This window comes from Grus americana, chromosome 5 (genome assembly GCF_028858705.1).
Source record: "Grus americana isolate bGruAme1 chromosome 5, bGruAme1.mat, whole genome shotgun sequence".
In the NCBI taxonomy this organism is placed as follows: Eukaryota; Metazoa; Chordata; class Aves; order Gruiformes; family Gruidae; genus Grus; species Grus americana.
The window spans coordinates 41,134,284-41,151,343 of NC_072856.1; the positions used below are offsets into that span (position 1 = coordinate 41,134,284).

Below are 17,060 nucleotides of genomic sequence, written 5' to 3' on the forward strand. Positions count from 1 at the left end.
ATGTACCAAATTTTTTTTAAATCTATTGTGAACACATGTTATTAAAGTAAATACTCAGAATTGTTCTACTTGTTGCTATTCAGAAGCATAAATTTCCAGCTAATGACAGCCCACTGTATAGTACTGGTGGCTTATAGTACATGGATAATTATACTATGTACACATAGTACATGTACATTATAGTACATGCACATTCATTCTGCATAGTACAGGTTATATATTAATATATATATTAATACCATCCTGTTTCTGTTACTCCAGTTGTCACAGTAGATTCCTATATGCAGCCATCAAATGCCTTACTAAAGTCCAGATTGGTAAAACCAACTGATCATTGTAGTTTCTTTGCTTCTGGAAAAGAATACATGTTTTCAATGGAGAAGGTTGAATCAGTCTAGCATAGTCTAACTTGTGATATACCCACCTCTGTCCTATTTTATGTTATTGTCATGTTTCTAAATGGTCTGAAAAACTTATTGTACAGCGTTACATATCCTGTTAACAAGTGGACTGTTAATATTTTTTGGGGTAAGGAAGTATATGGAAAAAATGCAGAGAGGAGGAGAGAAAAAGAAAGCAGACTGGCTTCAGAGTCATAGGACTTTTTAGCCAAGTTGATGTGGAGTTGCGTGTGCACACTGTGCTTCAGAGCTTTTTAGTGCATGTTGTATGCCAATATTTGTTAGGTTATGATGTGCTTTTTTTTTTTGTCCAATATGGAACTTTTTTCTGTAAAAGTTTCTCTTGTGAAAAAGCACCTAGTCCTTTTTTCTGTTATTACACAAAGTATCTCTCAGATTAAATGCATTCTTTAGAGGGAATTCTCCCCTATATCAACATGCTTTCTATGTTTGATTATTTGTTTCCTTACCAGTGTTCACAAACTTGGAGGAACTAAGCACAGAGTACTTCATAGGCAACTTTGCCTCAGCTTTTTCTGCTTTGCCAAGTTACACCTCTCCAGCTGAGATATGTGCTCATTCATCTCTGTGTCTTTTTCAAAAATTGCCAAGTGGGAACTACGAGTAGATGCTTATCTCAATTAGAATCTTTAACACTGTAATACGAAGGTCTAGTATAAAATGTTATTGTGTGTTGGTACACAACAGTGTCTAAAAGCAGCAGCCTTGCAGGCCATATTATAAATTAATTTTGTCTTTAGTTTAACTTGATGAATTTGGAGATATGGAGCAACAGAGAGAAAATGAAGAAAACTTCAGGACATGAAAGGGCAGTGAACATTCCTAGAGGATAAGGATCTTGCAGGAGGAAGCCTTCTTACACCTCAGACAGGAGGAACCTCTTCATGTGTGTGCAATAACCCTAAAGCTGCAACTGTCATGCAGTTTATGCATTGATATGAGGCCCAAACCCCAGTGCTCCTTGGCTTTTCATTCTTTTCACCATGTCCTTCTCGTGTTAACAAGCTTGTTAGAAATATTTTTTAAATTACTTATCAATTATTATTATCTATTATTACTATTACTACATTAAGTAATTGCAAGTTATTTTTGACCCTTGTCTTAATTCAGTAATTCCCTGTACAGCAGGAAGCCTGCCTGATCTGGAAACCTATAGCTATTGCATCTAGTTACAATTAATACCCTTATTATTTATCTTTACTATGGAATTTATAAGTATTAAAAATTTACCCATCTAATTTAGAGTCTTATCTTTGTGAAAACTTGAGATATGCTGAGTGTCTAACTGTATTTTTCCCCCTCTTATATAGTATAGTTGTTTTAGTTTTTATCCTCCCCAGCATATCAAGAACAGCAAATATCCAGAAGAAATTTCTGCAAAGGGAAAGGCAGAGCTTCATCTTGAAATAAATTCTGCAGATTTCTTGTCTTGTTATGGAAGAATTATTTTGTTAATACATTTGTAAAAGTAGGATTAAGAGTCGTATGAATATCTTTCATTTTTTTTATGGAAGACATTATTTGAAGTACTTCTGAAAAATCCTAACTACACAGGTCTTGTAAACAGTAAATTAACTGAGCAGTGATAATTATTTGACATGTCATTGTTAAAAGTTATTAAATCTGAAAAAGTTTCACTATTTTTGTTCTGTGACCTATAGTCAATAGTTTTATTATTCAAGGTCTGATCTTTTTTTGTGTGTGTGACTGGAGTTTCCAGCTGTGTTGTTAGATTAAATCTGAAAAACAGTGCTTTAAAACATTATGCCTTGTAACCTTGTTTGCAGACAGCATTTGTTGCTTCCAAATAAGATTGTGAATTACATTCTTTCCATTTTCCTTTATACCAAGATGATTGTAATATGCCTTTTAATTTAAATTAATCTGAAAATTTGTTGCAGTATTTCAACAAGAAAAATCCACTGTCACCTAAATGAATTTGCAGATATCTTACTTTGACTTGTTTTAGAACATGATGTAAGTAGTTCAGGTTTGACATCTATTTTTCTATGTTCAAACTTGTTTGCTTTCATTATAATTTCAAAACTATGTGAAATTTTATGTTGAAACTATTACTGAAATAGTGTCAGGAACTGTATAGCCCATGTGTGTTGATCTCAGTTTTAATAAAACTATTGTAAACATGTGACAAGTGGGAGATCAGCTTACATTTTTGTTCAGCTGTTCTTGTGTAAATTCAATGGTTGACTTAGCAAAGTACTGTCTACTTCAGACTGGAATGTGCAGTGATTTTTATTTTATTTTTTTCTTCTCCTGAGGAGTACAGGAAATATCAAAATCTGTACTTTCAGTTTTCATCTGTTCAAATTTAGCACTCTGAAAATGCATATTTGGAGCCATATGCCTTCTTGAGCCTCTGTAGTTTAAAACTTAGTGTAACAAGCTGGAACTGTAAAAATGGCAGAAGGCATGAGGGGAAGAAAGAGAGAGTATGTTAGGGACCATCATCTGCATTATTCATATGTTATATAGTTTATGATGAGCTAGCCATGAATTAGAGATTACAAATACTTTATTAAGCCTACAAAATGAATGTTGTTCATGGTACGTGGTTTTATGAAGTACTTTAATAGTCTCAAAAATATTGACTCTGCCCTCCATGACCTTAGGGCTGACTGCAAATGAAGCAGGCAGAAAATTTCCTTTGTATTATAAGTAGTAGTGAAGTGTGTGGGAGGTAAAGAAGTGGCTGAATTTCCCCTTTGATAAATAAATTATGATGGCAGTTCTGGTGGGATGGAAGTGAGATGAAAAAAAGAAGGGGAGCCCCTCTTGAACACAGAGGACTTACTAGAGTGAGCAGCCTATCCATAAAGGGGTTTGATAAATAGGTTTAGACACTTTTTTTTAGTTTTCAAAGTTGATTTTAAAAGGTTTTTAAGTGCATTGTACTCAAGACTCACAGCTGGCTGAAGTCTGAGTACTGCTTAGCTGGTTCCCTGGTACCTACAGTCAGGAGGGTTAATCTAGAGTATAATTTAAATCTACATTTTCATGGGTTTATGATTTTTAGAATAATATTTCTGGTTTTGAAATCAAGAATTGGATACTGTGCCATGCTAGAATACATGTTTTCATGTCTACCTTGTCCTTTGTTAAGAGGGCTTCAGCTGATCTTTTGCAACACACATTTTAGTGATTAAACTACTGTAATTAAAGCAATATTGCAGATAAATGCTTCTTGGTATTAGCAATGCAAGGCAAGTTTGGGATTCTCAGAGTTAAAATATTTTCCTGCCAAAATATGTAAGGATTAGCTGGAGGTTTGGCGTTAACTTCTGTTAGAGTATGACGAGAAGTTGTCTTTGGCAAGAAGCACGTGGTGAAACCCATGCTAGATAGCTCAACGTTAGTGCAGCAACCAATTATAAAAAAACCAGATTTATATGAAAACTGAGGATTTCAGCTTTATGGTGTTGGGCTTGTGTTTTAACTACTGACATGAGAGAGTGGTATGTGAAACTATGAGCTTTTTGCTAGGATTAACTAACAAAACTTTTGTGCTGGTTCTTGTTGTCTCTAATATGGTGCCTATTAGTCCTTTTTTATTATGATATAGGAGGAGTATAGAAAATTGTCTTTGTGCCTAGATTAGTGCTCGCTGTATGCAGTATTTGGTGACTGTTGTATCATGGAGAGTAGGCATATTGGGCAGAGCAAAATCATAATCTCTCTGTCAAAATTTAGGAATTTAGAAATTATTTACCTTTTTCAGGTGCTGTTTAAATAATTTAATGTTTAACAGTGTTTTTGTTTAAATATTTTTTCATTAGAGAACTTTTAAAAGTTAATTTTACACAGAAATATTTATGGTATTAATTATCTTGCCTAGCACATTTAAAAGATCCATGCTATGATTGATGGATCGGAAAAGCTGCTGTTTTCTCAGGGTGGGGAACAGGGATTAAAAGAAAGCTTTAACTAAAGCTTATTTTTGTTAGAAATAAGACCTGTATATTTTTCCTGAAGTCAGTTGATCTTTTGACAAAGATCAGGTCTTTTGCACAGTAACATGCCTTTTCATTCAGAACAAGTTCTCTGCTTAAGAAGTCTAGACGTGCAACTTAAGTATGGAAGTCTCAAATCAGGAAATAACATGGTGGTTTTTTAATACCTTAAAGTTTTGTTGTTAATTTGCCAAAGTATTTTTTTGGGGGTTTTTTTTTTTTTTGGTGAGTGTTATTTCCAAGAAGATTTGGTCTATGCTGTCACTGGAGAGTTTACCCACTCACATGCCCCAAAAGAAAGGGAAATAATAAGAGAGATAATTTAATAAATATTGGACAGGAGAGAGACAAATTACATAATGGGAAATAGCTGATAAAATTATTATTGTAACTGTCTGCCTTGTGAAATCCTAATTTCATGTCTGTAGAATAGCCCTGCAATGATCATCTCTTTTCCTACTCTACTTTTAGATCAGTTTGAAAAGGACTTCAGGGGTTTTTTTATTTTCTTTTTTCTTTATTTTTTATTCTTTATTCTTTAAATTCTTTAGACAAATTCTCACTTTGCAAATTTGAGATTAAACTGATTGTTTCAGGTAGACATTTCATCAAAGAAACATTTTTGCTTTTTTGTGTGTATAATGTCGTATTTGATATCTCGATCCCTTACAACTATTCTTCTAAATGCAGGACAATTATTAGAGAAATACATTATTTATTCTGGCTTTGCAGACATATTTGATATTTCATACTATTTCCAGGTATTCTACACAGATAATAATAATTACTATTATAATTGTCATAAAATTTCCATAAAATCCCAGTTTATTATTCCATTAACCAGACTGCTTACCACTCACACAAACAAAATTTGTTTATATTATAATTATGTTATGCTAATATTATGTCTTAATCAAAGAGACACACAGTCTTTTTCTATCTTGAAATACACAGTCTGAGTGTTGCTCCATCTATTCTAAGATGGTGGGGGTGTGCACTGAACCCCTGGTGGGGTGTGGGGAATAATTTCAATTTGTTTTTGCTTTTTTCATTGTGTTAATGTATGTATCTCGAAAATGGTCTTTCATTCAACATTTGCCAAAAATGTTTTTACTGAATTTTGCATGTTCTTTAGCTTCAGCTTGGCCCCTTCATCAGAACTGGATACATTTGTTGCCTAAATGAATACTATTTTGTCACTAAAGAGAAAATGGGCAATAAACCAGGTTGAGTACTGGGGACTTCAAAGCAGGGGACTGTCACAATGAGAACGAAGGAAGAAAAAGCTGTTTCTAACCTGAAGGCACATACTGGTTGAACCACCGATATCTTATCCAAGATGAATAAAAGTTATGCAAAGAGTTGACAGTTGAAAAGAATGCTTTCAGATAATGTCTGCTTCAGTCATGAAAGTTTATCCTAAAGTTTTATCCGAAGTTTTTTCCCCTAAGGTTTTTATTAAATTTTCAGTTAATGTAAACTTTGGGAGAAATTAATTGCTGGAGAGCAAATTTTTTGTAATGTTTTTAATAACTGTCTAATAAATGCTCCTTTCTTCTAAATTATAAGTGCCAAACCTTTTATAAAAATCCAAATTTGAAAAATAAGCCTAACTTTTTGTTAGCCTTCTGTTACCATGGTCAATCACGGGTACTCTGCCACTGATTTCAAGAAGCACAAGCTGTCTTACAAAGAGGCATTCCACATAAAAAGCCTTACTTGTTTAATTAGGTTATTGAAAGGTTTTGATTAACAGATTTAATTTTTTAAAATTTTTTTTATCAAGTGTTGGAGAAGTAAATTTGATGGTACAATAGTCTAAAGTTAACCTGTTGTTAGGATTTTTGTTTTACACAGAGATTGAGGCTCAAGACTTCTTGATATGTAAACCAGAAATGAGATATGTTCTGTCTTAATAGTTAGTTGAGGTGTAGTCTTATTATGGATTATAAAATTCTAGAAACCTTGTTACTAAATTTAAATCTAGCTGTTGTGCTTTTTTTCTTTTATTTTGTACTGTTAGATGTTTACTGAAGAGCTTTCATATGAAAAAGCAACTGCTTTTAACTAACTTCTTACTGTATGTAAACTTAAAGATAAAATGCCAGATTTTAATGATGATGATCATTCAGTTGCCACTGTACAGCTAATTGATTGACCACTTTATATGGTCATTTCTGAATATTTTCATCAACATTTAGAGATGAAACATGGTATCTGATACAATATAATTCTTGTAATCATCCAAAGGTGTTTTATCAGTTGAACTGATGAAAGTCCCTGTCGGGAAAAAAAATAATCAAAACAAGCAAGAAAACTCCATATGAAACTCATAGTCTTATTAGATTTGACTGGGTACAAACCTCCTTTTGGCTAAAATCCTGTACGTGTAACAAAGCAATCGTGCTTAATAGGGGTGCCTGTAGCTCTTAAGTCTGAGATTGATTGCTATACATTCTGCATCATCATGTTTCCAGCATAGTTGCAATATAAAGATTATTTAGTATCTTTAGTGAGATTCATACAGAAGACACACAAATTCTTTTGTGTGTGATATGACACTTCACAATCTTATCCTAAAAAATTTCGATAGAGGTCTGGTTCAAATGTCATTCATGTAGATTCCTTTGTGAGTGGTGCAGAAAGCATGTAAAGACTTGTCATAGCGCTCTAAACAAGTAGTGTGTTCATTTTTGTTCCTACAGTAGTTCATTTACTGGCGCATTGGGTCATCCAGTTCCTAATGTGATGCAAAAGTGACCAAATCTATTAGAAGTTATTTGAGTGCTTTTTATTTAACATATGCTATATTAAAAACACACTTATTTTTATTCAGTTTGCCATAGAGAAATTTTGATGTCTGATAGATGTATGATCTGGGTTTTTTTACTGAATGATTGCAATGTGAGTTAGTTAAAATATTACTTGAATATCACTTAAATAACTCTGTTTTGTTGTAGCCAAAAAAGAAAACTAAGACATTCAATCCTCCAATCCGTAGAAACTGGGAAAGTAATTACTTTGGGATGCCTCTACAGGATCTGGTTACACCTGAGAAACCGATACCTCTGTTTGTTGAAAAATGTGTGCAATTCATTGAAGACACAGGTAAGATAGGAGAACTGTTGGAGGAAAGACTTTCCTACTTTGCAGAATGAGTAAAGCCTTACATTTTCTGTTTTAAAGTACTTTTAGAATTATTACCTAGAAATAACTCTTATGGGAAAAGCACATTTTAAAAGTAGAATATGTTCTCTGAATCGTACACTTAATACGTGTTGGTCTTTTGTCTTTTTTTACACAAATATTTAATTTCTTTTTGACAAACGAAGTTTAACATTTGTTTCCTGTAATTTAAAGAACTGATATCACTTTCTAATGCCAAATGACTTTTAACCCAATTGCATTCCAGTCTTACATGTCTCACTTGCCACTGTATTTTACTTCATATATTAAATAGCTCTGAAATCCACTTTTTCCATTTGCAGAAAACAGGTACTTGGTATGGCTTAATTAGTCAGCTTGCTTGCTTTATTTTGCTGGTAAACCTGGTTTAGCATTTTAACTTGTTACAGAGATGGAAACAGTTCTTTTCAAAATACTGTGTAATTCCATATGAAAAATGTTAAGCAGTTTGTTTAACTTGCAGATTTCAGTTTAAGGTAAAATATTAATGTATATGTGTTTGCACGAGGGGAAAATTTCACAGTATGTTTTTTCATCCATCTCCTTTCTCCCTGGGTCGCTCGTTGTGTGTTTGTCCCCTCTCTTGCTGCTTTCAGCTTATTTACTGTGTGACCATGAGATGAGTAGGATGATCTTGGTGGTCCAAAAGAAGACTACATTTGGAGTGGAGAGTTGTTTTAAGGTTTGGGAGTGGCCTGTGGTTGGGGTTTTTTGGGGTTTTGTTTTGTTTTTTGAAGATGGGGAGCATGAGTGTTCAGTTAGTGTCTACATCTTGCTTGCTCTGAAGTTGCATAAATGCTGTATTTGAAGCAAATGAGAGTGTGAGACTGGGGCTGAAACGTAAGCAGGACCAGCTTTTGATGGGTGTCTGCAGTTCGATATTGTTTAGCATAAAGTGAAACAGCACCTTTTTTCAACATTTTCTGAGTTCTGTAATACAATTTTGGCTGTAAGATGTCAGTAACAGTTTTAGCAAGAGTAAAATGGAAGGGTTTTCTTTCTTAAACTAAAATTCAGTCTTACTGCCATCTGTAATAGTGTTTCCAGAAGAACTACTACAGGTTGTGAGCCTAGTAGCTGTTTTTGAAGATTTATATACTGAATTATTGCAATCAAAAAAATTAGGTGAAACCTCAGGCACTGATCTTTTGGGAGTCAGAGATGCAAGTATAAATGTCTTCAACCTTTACCTCCTATTGATTTCTTGCCTAAAGGTAAGAGCTGTGTTTTCCTTCCTGTTGCTTTTGCTTTCCCCACCTCACCCAGAAAAAAAAAATGGGGAAGGAGGAAGAAGGGCCAGGAGTAATAGAGTGGTATAGGCAGTTTAATATATATTTTGTATTTGCTACTGTATGTAAGAAAAAAAAAAGGAAAAAAGTCCAAACCGCCATAATTTTATGGGTGAGTCACTGTCTGAATTTGTATTCTTTAAAAATGGCTACATACAGCTACCATGTAGAGCTATATAAAACAGACATTCACTAGTAATGAAGACCAAATGACTTTTTCAAGAGTTTGTAGAATCTAGAAGTAATATCTTAAATTTGAGCATGTTTAACTTTTAAGAATGCTTTTGAACAACAAAATTATAAATCTAGATCTAAACAAAATTGTATTTGCTTAAAAAGCAATGTTTTCTGATCTCTGTTGACTTTGTGGTAGATTTTTTTGAAAGAAAGCGCAGTATTTCTCCCAAAGGATTTTCACCAGCTTATGGGGTGAGAGAGAGAACTATAATAGTGTGGGAACATGATTCTTTGTCTTTTTTTCCCTCATAGTCATCAAATAACTCAAGGACCCAGAAGATTTAACGCTTTTATTCTCCTCTAATGACTTGTCTTTAAAGGATAAGATGTTTAGTTAAGCTGCTGATGTGTTCAAAATGTGAGGGACTCCTCAAAAGCCTGACTCAGGAGGTACTGCTTTTCCTTTAGCTGGTTCAGTATATGTTAGTTCATCCTGGGATGCTGCTGTGCAGCTACTGAAAGCTCGAGAATTTTAATTCTAGCCATATGTGTAAGCTGGACAAACATTGTGCCATCTTCATGCTTGCTTTGTGACTGTGAAGACAGTAGTTTTCCTGCTGTTTCTGTTAAGCACTTGGTAAAGATGGAACAAAACCTCTACTTTTGATCTATATTACAATTTTTTTTCTCCTATTCTGTGTAAGTAACTGTAGTTGTCCTTTGCAACTTCCATATTTGGCCATGGGAGTTTTATTTTTGGTGTGTATATTGGGTTAATTTGTAGGTATTTGAGTTTGAAGCAGTGTTCTGATAGAATGTATTTGTTGCCTTTGAGAGAGGAGGATGTTCACGGGCATTGCTTTCAAATCCCGTACTGAGATAGAATCGCATCACTGACTTTGGGACTGTCTGAGGGAACATTCCACAAATACAGTTTTGCAGATGATTGGTCTGCAGAAGGCAAGTCAGGATCTATTGCCTTCAGGCTGGAGTCCCAGAATGGTACCATTCCCATTTGATAAAGCTATTGTATCAGCTGTTGGCCCTGGGGAGTCATCCAGTACTTCAGCTGTCTCTTAGCAAGTCAGTCTACTATCAGTACTAACTGAACTGAATTACCAGCATTTACTATCGTTGTCTTTTTAACGAAGAAGTGTAGTCTTTTCCAACTCTTTCTGAATGAGGCTAATCAGTGTATTTCTCTTACAGAAGACATATTTGTTTAGCTTTTCCTTTTAAGGTACTTTCATGGAGTTCAGCTCCTTCCCTTTGTATTTCCACGTGTAATTTGCATTGTAGCCAAATTACAGGTTTTTTGCGAAGATACGGTTAATCTCAAATTGAAGGGCTAATCTTAATTTTTAATGTTCCCGATCTCTGCCTAATGAAATTATACAAGACAGTGCTTTGTACCCACTCATCTAAATTGTGGCTGATGCTAGAAAGTATGCAGTGTGAAAAACAGTTTTCTCTGTTTTGGATGCTTAGATGAGAAGATAGTATCAGAAAGTGCCATTGAAGATTCTTGCTCCACCATAAACCTTAAAGAATTGAGCACATCCAGAATATACCATCAGATTTTTGTTTTACCATACTGCTCTGGAATATCCTCACAAAAAAAAAAAGAAAGTGTGCATCAGTAGAAGAGGGACAATTTGTTAAAAATAAAGTAAATCCAGGAGCTGAAAAATTCTAGCCTTTTATTAATCAACAGATTTTTTCTTTTGAAGGAGCCATATGGATCCTGTCAGGCTAAAGGGAGATCTGGTAGAAATAAGGGACCCTAGGTCAGAGCCTACAGATATAGGTATTTTCTGTATGTTTCTGTTTAGTTTGATATTTTCCAACAAGAAGTTTAATTCTGAACTGGTTTAGCTTTATGTAGTCAACTAACTACTGTTTTGGGAAGCTAATCTAGGGCTTGAATCCCATTGGAATCTTTTTGATAGTATTGGAAGTAGAAATTGAGGGAGGGAAGTGGTTAATACTTGAGCAGATCTAAACCTAGTAAGTACTAACTATGTATTAGAAACTCCATTTCAGCAGCAGTGTGTATTGTTGCTGATATTAATAATACAAAGCAGTAATAGCGCATAATGCTTTGTCTTGTTGGGACCTATTGATTAAAAAAAAAAAGTACAATACCATGTAAGATTATCTTAAATTTAGTAACACTGTCACTTCTGGATAAGGAATGAGGAAAGCTTGGCTAAATCTCATAAACTCTGCTTGTGTATTCATGCATTGTCCATGATTATAGGAAAACTTTTTCTCTATCCAAGCCTTTAATTTTTTAATTCGTTGTAATTATAGCAGGATGAGTAATCTTTTGGTTGGTTGTCAGAGCTCTTTCTTGTTGGTTCATTGAACAAGATGAAAGAATTTTTATCTTTCAGGTAAGTAACTTGATAATGGTGAATTATCAAGTTTTCTACTAAATGTCTTGGTATAAATGTATAATGTTTTCAGGAAAACTTTTTTTCTGGTAAAGATACCGTGATTTTATCTGTAACCTTTTACAGACTCTATAAATACTTTTCTATCATTAGTGACATAGTGTAACATATATTAGAACTGCTAATTAAAAAAAAAGAATCTATCCAATGTAGACCATTACTTTTTTTTAGTACAACTCATTTTTTCTACATGTAGGCAGCAGAATTGAGATAATTGGTGAAGCTAAACTGTTTGTTAACTGAATTAATAGCGTGAATTCTGTTTCTTTAAGAATTATGTAGAGAGTAAGGAGGATATTCTGACACACTGATAGTTTTGTTTGAGAGAGGAACACAGATTTATGAAGGCTAATTTAATGTTTAACTTCAACAAAATGTTGGTGTGATTTGAATTTTATATTGCAATACCATGTAAAAATATCTAGTGAATGTCTAATTTTTTTAAGTGTAAAAAGTTTACATGCTTATGGCAGGTTTGTACCTCAAGTCTTTTATTAGTAACCTTTTTATCCTGTTGTACATACCACCAATTTAATTTCAAGTGTGGTTTGTGTGCTATTCAACACGTACTGTTGATTATTTTTAACTTTCCCAAACTTACAATAATTTGGGCAAAAATTACTCATGCTTACTGATAATATTAGCATATGAGGATTTTTTAAAATATTTCAGTATTTTTTTAGTTGGTGTATTGGATTTACTTTTTTATGCATTGGTGAAAAGTTTGGTATAAATTACATTTCATTCTGTTTACCAAGGAAGGAGGCATCAAATTAATATTTTCTGGATAGATACAATAACAATAGAGTTATAGCTATACAATACTTTTTGTGCCTTCCTCAAGTTTGTGAGTGATCCTAGAGTGGGTGGTGTGGTTAATATATTCAGAGTCAGAGCTTTTGTTCAGAGGAATGTAGACAAGCTGGAGGAATGGGACAGCTGGTACCTGAGGGAATTCAGCAAGGACAAATGCGAAGTCCTGCAACTAGATTTGCAAGGACTAAACCCCTGCAGAGGTACATGCTGAGGGCTTGACTGGCTGGATAGCGGTGCTGCTGAAAAAGATCTGGGGTTCATGGTGGAGAATAAGCCAAGCATGAGTCAGTCGTACATCCTGCTAACGATGCCTTCTGAACTTAACTGTCCCAACAGAAGGGTAGGCACTACAGCAACAGAAGTGTTTATTCATTTTTACTCTGCACTTATTAGACCTCATCTGAAATACTACAGGAAGGGTGGTGATGAACTTGGTTGAGTCTAGCAGAAGAGGGTCAGGGGTTGGAGCTCCTGACCTGTGGGTTTGTTCAGCTTGGGGAAGGACAGGCTGAGGAGATACCCAAAAGTGGCTTCCCATACCTATGAGGAGGTTACTGAGAAGGTGCAGCCAGGCTAAAGTACTGAAGTACATGGCAGGAGGATTAGAGACAATGATCATTAAACTGTGAGGTTTCAACTAAAAAGAAAGGAAAAAACTTGCTCTGAGGATTATTTAAGCACTGGTTCAGGTTGGCCAAAGAGATTGTGGTCACTCCTGTCCCTGGAGATATTCAAGATCAGATTTAGATAAGCAACCCAATGTGAGTTCAGTGTTGACCCGTGTTTGAGTAGGAGGTTGGGCTAGATTACCTCCTGAGGATCCCTTCTGTAATCACTTCAAAACTGGCATAGAATAGGTTTCAGTATTTAGGAAACTGTATACCAGTTTGTGTTTTGCAACTTTGAAATTAATCAACAGGGAGGAAACCCTGACCAAACTTGAAAGGAGGAGAAAACAGGCATCAGTTGTATCTCCTAATGGAAGACTGACTACCAGACGGATGGAGGAGGAGCACATGCGTTAATTTATTAGTGTGTCAGAATCACTGAAAACTGTAAACAAATATGTTTTGAAATATTCATAAACACATGTTGTGCACTTGAGCTGTATTGCTAATTAAGGTATCTCTTCAAAGGAAACATCATGGGAATTACATGAAGAATTTCTAAACAATGCAGATAGGTCTAAGATGTCAATATTTTTTGCAGAGTACTTAGGGTACTTATGCTGCTCCTCTCACCTAGCTTTCTCCAGGCCCAAAGTGACCAAACAGCTAATATGCCTGGAAAATTAGAATATCTTCAGATGTCACCCATTTTTAAAGTAGTAAAGAATTCCACTACCTTTTCCTAGGCATGTTTGTCATTTCAATATTCTATAAATTATTTTATTATAAGAAGCAGTGAGACATTTATTTTTGGTTCTGGTTTTCAGTGTATGAATTGAATTCATGGATCTTTAAATGCCAGTGTTTATATGCACAGATAAGAACACATTAAGTGTAGAATTTTAAATGTATTTTATGTAAGTAAATTTAGTGCTAGACTCTTCTTACTTGAAAAGAGTTTGGATTCTTTGCTCTGTGATTATATACATTCTAGGTGTGTATAGAAATTACCATTCTGGATCAGTAAGGTGGCAGTTCCTTTAGTCTTGTGTAGTCTGGGTAGCACAGGGGTTGAGAAGAGGTACACCAGGTCAGTCTGTGGAATAAAATTATACAATGATATAGATCACAAAATTTACAAAGGTAAGTATGGCAATGATAGTCTCAAGTATTGTAGCGGAGAATGATTCATGAAAAGTGAGATTGGTCATGGTAGGGTGCCTAAAAATGGAAATGTCCTACAAACTAGCTATGTATGTGGGTGTGGATCTACCTTCTCATTTTCTTTCAAATGCTTTGAACCCCATGTGAAGTTCCAGTTAGATGGGATGGAACCCTGATCACAACTGGCAGCAGAAAGGAAGGTGCAAGAAGAGAATTTATTAGACGCTAGGAGGTGCTTCGAGAAAGGAATAGTCTAGACTAAGGAGATGAGCTTTGTCTTGAAGTAAATATAGGCCATTGTGACTTGAAATAAGGAGGATCTAATTCTTTAAACCTAAAGATGTAGTAAAGTGAGCAGGACAGAGAAACAAATAAATCAGATGATTCTGATATATAATATTACAATGGTCATTGTGTCCAGTAATGATATCCTGAAAATTACAGCTGGACCAGAAGGGAAGCAGGATAAGAACATAGATAAGAATTCTGAAAATATCCACAGGCTTGCAGATGAAGAAACTGAATTTTTAAGAAGCTGTCAAGAAAAAATAAATGCTGTGTGCTGTCTCTCAATATGGGTACACATTATAGATATGCAAGAAGTTTAAAAGCTAAAACTAGTGAACTAGAGTGTCTTATAATTGATGAAGATGTTGACGTAGCAAGTATTACAGAGATCTGGTTGGATAATAAAAATCAACAGAGAGAATGGAAGCATTACTTAAAAGTTATACTTTCAGACTTCTAGCTGTGTACGCACACAGACAGATTAAACTTGTCTCCTTGTGTGCCTTAGAGAAACAGTATAACGACAGTTGACCAACCGTTTCATGAAGTGTTACTTTCTAAAATATACAAGCAAGATTTTTTTTTTTGGTGTGGAATGTAAAAGACTAATTTAGTTAGCTGAATCCAGAATTGCAGCACTTAGCTATTTTTGGATAATGCCTAAATTCGGTAGGCATCTCCTTGTTTAACCTGAAAATTTTCTGAAGTACTGTAAGTTATCATAGAATCATAGAATATCCTGAGTTGGAAGGGATGCATAAGGATTGAGTCCAACTCCTGGCTCCACACAGGACCAGCTAAATCAGAGCATATGACTGAGAGCATTGTCCAGATGCTTCTTGAACTCAGTCAAGCTCGGTGCTGTGACCACTTCCCTGGGGAACCTGTTCCAGTGCCCGACCACCCTCTCAGTGAAGAACATTTTCCTGATATCCAACCTCAACCTCCCGTGTCGCAGCTTCATGCTGTTCCCTCGGGTTCTATCACTGGTCACCAGAGGGAGGAGATCAGTGCCTGACCCTTCGCTCCCCATCGTGAGGAAGCTGTAGGCCACGATGAGGTCTCCCCTCAGTCTCCTCTTCTCTAGGCTGAACAAACCAAGGGACTTCAGCCTCTCCTCGTACGTCTTCCCCTCTAGACCCTTTCTATGTTTGTCTTTCTGTGTTTCTCAGAGCTGTACTGGTCTGAGTAAAATGTCTACTACATGATAAAAAAAAAAAAAAAGCAAAAAAAAAAGCCCAGATACTGCAGTAGAGCATCTCTGTCTCCAGAGCAGCCCAGTAGCCCAGTTCAAGTATTCAAGGTTTAAATGCTCCTACTAAACAGTGACTGGATCACACTTCTCAGAAAATGCTATTGCAGCACATTCAATTCCTTTTCTGCAGAAAAAAATGTAATGTAGTTGGATAAAACACAGAATACCCTGGGGCTTGTAGGGTCTCAAACTGAGAATTCTCCCGTACTAAACAAAAGAGAATCGTGATCAATTCTAGCTTGTTCTTATCTACCAGTGATTTTTTTGTATTTCTTTATTTACAACTTCTGGAAGAGGAATGCAAAGCATTTGTGTCTGTGATAGTGTGTAGCACATTCAGGGCATTCTTTTGAAGATGGGTTTGAAACCCCTTCCAGCTGTTGAAACTGCTTTTTGCCCCGTGCCACCAAATTATACCTCCTGGTGCTTTCTGAGGACGTCAGTGAATGAGGCTCAGTTTTTTTGAATGGACTGTTGAGGTATATATTTACAAGAGAAAACTCTTGGCTATGAATTTGGAAAGCTAAATGGTAGGTATAAAAGTTTATTGAAGAAAAGCTTACTAAAACAGCCTTGGTGCAGACAGTAGAGACATGCGAATTGATGAGGCATTAAGAAGGAAAAATTGACTTAGAAGAGTTCATATCAAATTAATTTGAATAAATATCCCAGCAGTATGAAGCAGTTATGTGCTTTCTGTACTTTGAGCATTGTAACAGGATTCCTTGTGTTTCTTGGTAACTTAAAAGGCGCACTCAGTGACTGTGGTGTGACAGAGGAGTTATGTATTGATCTGATAAACTAAAATGCATTAAATTACTGGGCTGTGATGGTAAAAAGCCAAGAGCTTTCATAAAGCTTTAAAAGTTGTGAAATTTTAAATAGAACCATGTACTGTTAGGGAGATCTGGCTTATAGATAATTTTACACCCATAAAGGTAACTTGGAGGATTATGGAACTATAAACTGCTTGTGTTACTTAATAGGTTCTAAATTAACAAAGAAAAAGATCTTGGGTAATGGTGTGATTAGCAGGATGGACGCTTTCGTTGAGCGAGTAGCTATGGGCAAAAAAGATAGCAATGTGATAGGAAGCGTAATCACTGGAATGGAGCAAGCAAATGTGTGTGTGTGTGTCCATAATAAAGGTGTATTTTTTTTAATGGTGTTTACCTAGAATGGCTGCTGTAATTATGACAACTCCATTATGAGCAGTAAAACAAAGTAATAATGAGAAGCCTGGAGAACTGCTTCCTAACACCGTTCTCCCTCTCCCCTCTTCCCCTGCCCCTAAAGACAGACTTGTAAATGACATGATAATTTACCTTAGAAAAGAAGTGAGGAGAAATGGATGCAAACTTTATAAAATATAAATGGTAAAAGGGAAAGTATGTTAGAAGATTAAGTCCTTGTCTCATACAGGAGTGTGTT

General features: G+C 35.3%; 1 protein-coding gene across 2 annotated transcripts in view; it reads left to right on the forward strand.

Annotated features, from left to right (window-relative positions):
- The window catches only part of ARHGAP5 (Rho GTPase activating protein 5), a 48,417-nt gene that overhangs the window by 18,797 nt on the left and 12,560 nt on the right, over window positions 1–17,060 (forward strand). For both annotated transcript variants that reach the window (XM_054826462.1, XM_054826463.1), the window contains one exon: window positions 7,351–7,498. In XM_054826462.1, the coding sequence (XP_054682437.1) occupies window positions 7,351–7,498 (148 nt within the window). The remainder of the gene's footprint in view (window positions 1–7,350; window positions 7,499–17,060) is intronic.